General features: G+C 50.9%; 1 protein-coding gene across 1 annotated transcript in view; it reads right to left on the reverse strand.

The window, feature by feature from the left end:
* NEXMIF (neurite extension and migration factor) overlaps positions 1-5,248 on the reverse strand; it is a 9,927-nt gene that overhangs the window by 3,304 nt on the left and 1,375 nt on the right. Inside the window, exon 2 of the mRNA XM_009638580.1 lies at positions 4-2,383. Coding sequence (XP_009636875.1) covers positions 4-2,383 — 2,380 coding nt within the window. The remainder of the gene's footprint in view (positions 1-3; positions 2,384-5,248) is intronic.

A 5,248-nucleotide genomic window follows, 5' to 3' on the forward strand; every position in this document is an offset into this window, starting at 1 on the left:
TGCTGCTGCTGCTGCTCGGAGGGATGCTGGGCGAAGTATGAGATGCCGGTGTTGCTCGACAAATCAGAAGCGTCTAACAACGTCTGCAGATACCCTCCGGGGATCAGGGGTACATTGGTGGTGATATTAGCAGATGGCAGAGGCTTGTCTGAAGAGGAGGTGGATGGTAAGAAAGGAGAATTTTTAGCAACCTTATCCTCATGGCACTCCGGGAGATGGGAGCTGTCTGAAGCACAAGGAGCGTTTTCGTCCTTCAGCCGCGCTGCAGAGTCCTGGTTTTCAAGCGCCGGGGAGCCCTCCGCCGTGCTGGTGGCAGCTTTGATCTTCTTGCACTTCAACCTGGCTTCACTTTTGAATTTGATTCTGCGGAGCACTTTCCTCTCCGTCCCCTTGTGCTCCCGTTCCTGCGATTTGCATTTCACGGCGGCAATGCCCGTGATGTCATTTACGTGTAATCCGTTGGCACAGCTGGGGGTGGCGATGGCTAACGCCGGCAGCCCTTTCAGGCCCGCGTCCTCTTTGCTGCTGCAAGGCTGCTTGTGATCGGAGGAGCAAGAGCCTAGCTTGTTCACTGATTGCTCGATGGCTTTAATTCTTTGAATCCGGTGCCTGTTTGCTAGCTTGCATTTTCGCTTCCGTGGGTGAGGGAGGAACGAAGCATCTGAGCCGTTAAGATAGAAATTCTGCTTGTGGTAGAGAGACGATCTGAGCAAATCCAGCCGGCTCTGCTGCCTCTCTTGCCAGAAGCCCTTCAGTGGGGCCAGCTTCTCGTATTTGCTGAGCAGCTCCTCGTTTAGGGTAACAGTTGTCTCGTTGGCATCCACTTTGCTCAGCTTCACCAGCATATGTTTCTCCCCTTTAAACCTGTTAATGATGATGTACTTGATGATAACGGGGGGCTCCTTGCGAGAGACTTTTCGCCGCTTCTTGGGGCACCACTCGTCATCATCCTCTTCCTTGGGCCCGTCTGGGAGCCACTCCTTCTTGTCCAGGATCTTCTCATTCTCGATGGAGTCCACATCGTACAGATAGTCATCGCTGTATCGCACTTTCCTCTTCGCCCGCAACCCGTAGTTCTGCTGAATGAAGGAGCCGGAGTGGTCCCGGGACAGGTACCGGCTGCAGTCCTTGATATCCCGCAGCACGTCGTAGGAGGACTCTGTGCAAGTGCTGTCGTCGCTGAACTCCCCGGAGTCCTCCGTGGAATTCACCGAGTCCAAGAAGTGGCTCCTCTTGGAGCCCACGTACTGCACCATCTCCGTGCTGTTGCAAGATTTATTTAAGGCAGCTTTCTCCTCCTCCTCACCATCCTCTTCCTCGCCATCCTCCTCCTCCTCCCCCCAGATGATGCCTTCCTCGGATTTGAACTGAGAAGGGTCGGTGGCACTGCCAGGCCCCCTTTTCAGGGTGCTCCTGCTGTCCCTTTTGGTGCAGTTGCCGAAGACGCTGGGGAAGAAGTTGAACTGGGCGTCCTCTTGTAGAGAGGTGGTCTTCTCCCGCACGTTGTCCTGGAAAGATTCGTATCTGATCTTTAGGGAGCAGACGTCGCTTCCCAAGGTGGAGTCATCGTCATCAAACATGTAATTATCCACGTCTTCCTCGGAAAACAGATTTACAGAAAGCTCATTTTTGGAGCAGAGGTCAAGCAGCTCAATTTTACTTTCACTAATGAAAGATTCAAAATAGCCCCATTCCTGGTTGGGATTTGTTAGTAAAGGTTCCTCACCATTGCATTTGTCTAATAGTAATCCCTCGTAATAATTTTTCTGAGTGGGGTCCTCTGAATCACTGTCAGATTTTTCTGCATCTCTTTTGTCCGCTGCCCTCGATTTATGCATAGGGAAGCTTAAAAGCTGGTCTGAAAGCAGTTGATCCCCATATCTCATGGTTTCTCCTGTGCTCATGCAGTGAATCCCTATATCAGAGACCGAACAGGTGTCATAATCCCTATTTATATCCCCCACTTTCAAGCTTATTCCCGGCTCCGCATCAATGCCGTCCTTTGATTCAATAAAGCAGCCCAGACAGGTCCGGCTCGGCTGCATCAAGCAGTCGCCCGTCAGCGCCGACATGCCTCCGGGCTCCATCATGGTGAAAGGAGCCTTCTCGCAGTCACCCGGCAGCGACCAGGAGCTCATGCCCTTCGTCACGCAGGACGTGAGGGAGATGGCATGGGCGGAGGAGTCGTCCGAGGCGTGCTCGGGGACATCCGTGAGCCTCAGAGGCGACGGGGGGCTCAGCAAGCAGGGCTTCTTTGAAGTCAGGGGAGGCAGCGCCCGGTGGCACGTGTGGTTTTCCTTCTGAGCTGTCGTCAAGGCTGAGAACGTGACCGCGGCCTCGGCGGCGGTGCAAGGCCTCTCATCGCCGTCCAGGGTGTGCGATTCTGGGGGGGGGGCGAGGGGGTGAGCAAAAGGGAGGGAGGAAAGAAAGAAAAAGAGAGAGGGTTTACAACCCTTGCAGCTCTGCTGGGGCTCGCCAGCCCCCTCCCCTTCTCCCTAGGGTTCGGTGGTGACTTTTCCCAAGCGCTCCTTTAGGAAGCGGCAGATGCCCTTCCCGCGGGAGCGCGATCCTTCCCTTCTGGATCTAATTAACGCGGCGATGCGCGGGGAAGGGAGAGGTAAACGCTCTCCCCCGTGCAGCCAGCTGGAAGAGGTTCAAGAGTGCGTTTAACAAACCAAAGCCATCCGTTCTTTCCTCCTCATATACATACCGTTACCTGGATACTGCCTTTCAAATCTGACAAGGTTATTACAAAACAAAACAAGCCTAATAAAAATGTTCCCATTAACATTGAAAAAAATTAATGGAAAAAATAAGATTCTTAAAGAAACAAAGTATTCCCCCCGTGGCGCCTGCAGCTCAAACATACCTGAGCTGCATTGCTGCTGGAGAGCCAGAAAGTTACGGCTCTTCTTAAAAACCCAGCAGTCTTTTTGTCACTGTCCAAGGGAAAGTAGAAGGTAACACAGAGTTTAAAGCAATTATTGTTAGAATTATTGGGGTTTTTTCCATTCTTCCCTAATCTCTAAAACCGCCTTTTTAATAATGTAAGGATTTTTATTTTTTCACCTAAGGATTTTTTATTTTTACCTCGTCGCACTCTTTTTATGGCAGAATAAAGTTATGAATATACTTTTATCTGACTTCTGGCTCAACGGATGATGTGACCCTGGAAATTTAAATACAATGGCTTTTCATCCACGAACATGCCGCTATCTCTGTATTAAAAAAAAATACATCAGTGTGTGCACTCGGGCCAGTCAGAAACCTCTGCCGATGCAGAGCTCAGCTTTTGTAGTGGCTCATGTTTTACCTTTTTGGTGGTACCACCGAAGGCTGGGGGGGCAAGAGTGAAAGCAGCTGCCCTGGTTTCAGCTGGCATAGAGTTAATTTTCTTTCTAGTAGCTGGCATAGAGCTGTGGTTTGGATTTAGGATGAGAATAACGTCGATAACCCACTGATGGTTCAGGTGTTGCTGAGCAGGGCTTACACTGGGCAAGGACATTTTGGCTTCCCCTGCTCTGCCAGGGGCACAAGGGCCTGGGAGGGGGCCCAGCCAGGATGGCTGACAACTGGCCCAAGGGCTATTCCATACCAGATGGCATCATGCCCAGTATAGAAACTGGGGGGAGCTGGCCAGGGAGGAGCGATCGCTGCCTGGGGATGGGCTGGCCATAGGTCAGCAGGTGGTGAGCAGTTGCATTGTGCAGCACTTGCTTTCTATGTTCTTTTATCGTTATTATTATTACTATTCTCTTCCTCTACTGGCTTATTAAACCATCTTTATCTCAGCCCACAGGTTTGACCTTTTTTCCCCCAATTCTCTCCCCATCCCACCGGGGCGGGGAGAGTGAGCGAGCGGCCGTGTGGGGCTTAGCTGCCAGCTGGGGTTAAACCCCGAGAGCAGCGCGGGCTTTCCGAGGAGGGACAAGTGCTTTAACACGCGACTGGAGCACCAGGCTGTCGCAAGAAATGGGGCATCCGGAGGGATTTGGCAGCTACTCGGTTGCTGCGACCCACCGCGACAAGCGCTTTTATTCAAAACGGATAGGAAAGCAAAGCCGCCTCCTGCACCTATGCCAACCGACCCCAGCTGGGACGGGAAGGCTCACGCAGGCAGACATACCACGATGCAATTCCCACCACGATGCAATTCCCACCACGATGCAATTCCCACCACGATGCAATCCCCACCACGCTGCCACGCCGGTACGGCCCAGCAGAGCAAGGAGCTGGGCTCCCACCTGCAGGTGGGTGTAAAACTGAGAGGAGGTCAAAATCCCCGTAATCTCATCCCAAAATCTTCCAGCACTTCTGTGCTCCTGGGTGCCTTAGGGACAGAGCCATCGGGAAAGTCTTAAGCCCTGCAGCACTTTACGCAACTTTCCCAATCCTACAAATCAAACCAGAAGTGCAATGCGTCACCTGTAAACATCTTCAACACTTGGAAGGCTTGGAAAAGACCTGATGGATTTGCTTGAAATCTGTGCTCCAAAAGGGTTAAAAAAAAAAACCAAACCCAAAAAAGCTGATTTTTGAGTCCCTCCCACCAGTTTTTAGATCAGAAATGCAGAGGTGGTCTCTTTTTTCTTTAAGCACCAAAACAAATTAACCAGTGCAGTTCCACTTCAGAAGTAAAATAAAATAAAAATCAGCTTGGAGCTGACAGGAAAGTGTGGAAAATTGGAGGATAAAAGAAGAATGTAGGACTCGGAAAAGGAGGAGGCAGAAAGCTGAAATTCCACATGCTGCAATCTCAAACGCTGCATTCAACACACAGAGATGCTGTTATATAAAATAAACTCTCTCTGGGTGTTTCTTTAGGTTCATACTTGTATAAGTGAACTTAACTCCTGTGAAACACAAATGCCCAAACCTGATTTTCTAGGGCTTGTACCATCCTAAAATCAGGCGCACGTTCAATTGATGCTCTAAAATAAACAACGCTCCGAAAAACTACAGAGGAAAAAAGAAAACGCCGGAGAAGCAAAACCACCTTTCCCGGTTTAAGTCAACAGCCATCTAAAAGCCTGAGCAGAAAAATACTGACCCATCCTGCTGTGAATCACTCCCAGGGGAGGCCGGTCCCTATCCGGGCGCTGCTCTGGATTCATTGCATCCCATTGCGTTCACCGCCCATTTATAGTTGGGGTGAGAGCAAAAAAGCATCAGCAAAAAGCATCAGCCCCATCCCCAACGCCGTCGCTGGGGAGGTGGTGGCATCAGAGCTGCTTTGGATTCAGCAGCA

Source organism: Egretta garzetta, unplaced genomic scaffold, assembly GCF_000687185.1.
Source record: "Egretta garzetta isolate BGI_Z169 unplaced genomic scaffold, ASM68718v1 scaffold595, whole genome shotgun sequence".
Taxonomy (NCBI): Eukaryota; Metazoa; Chordata; class Aves; order Pelecaniformes; family Ardeidae; genus Egretta; species Egretta garzetta.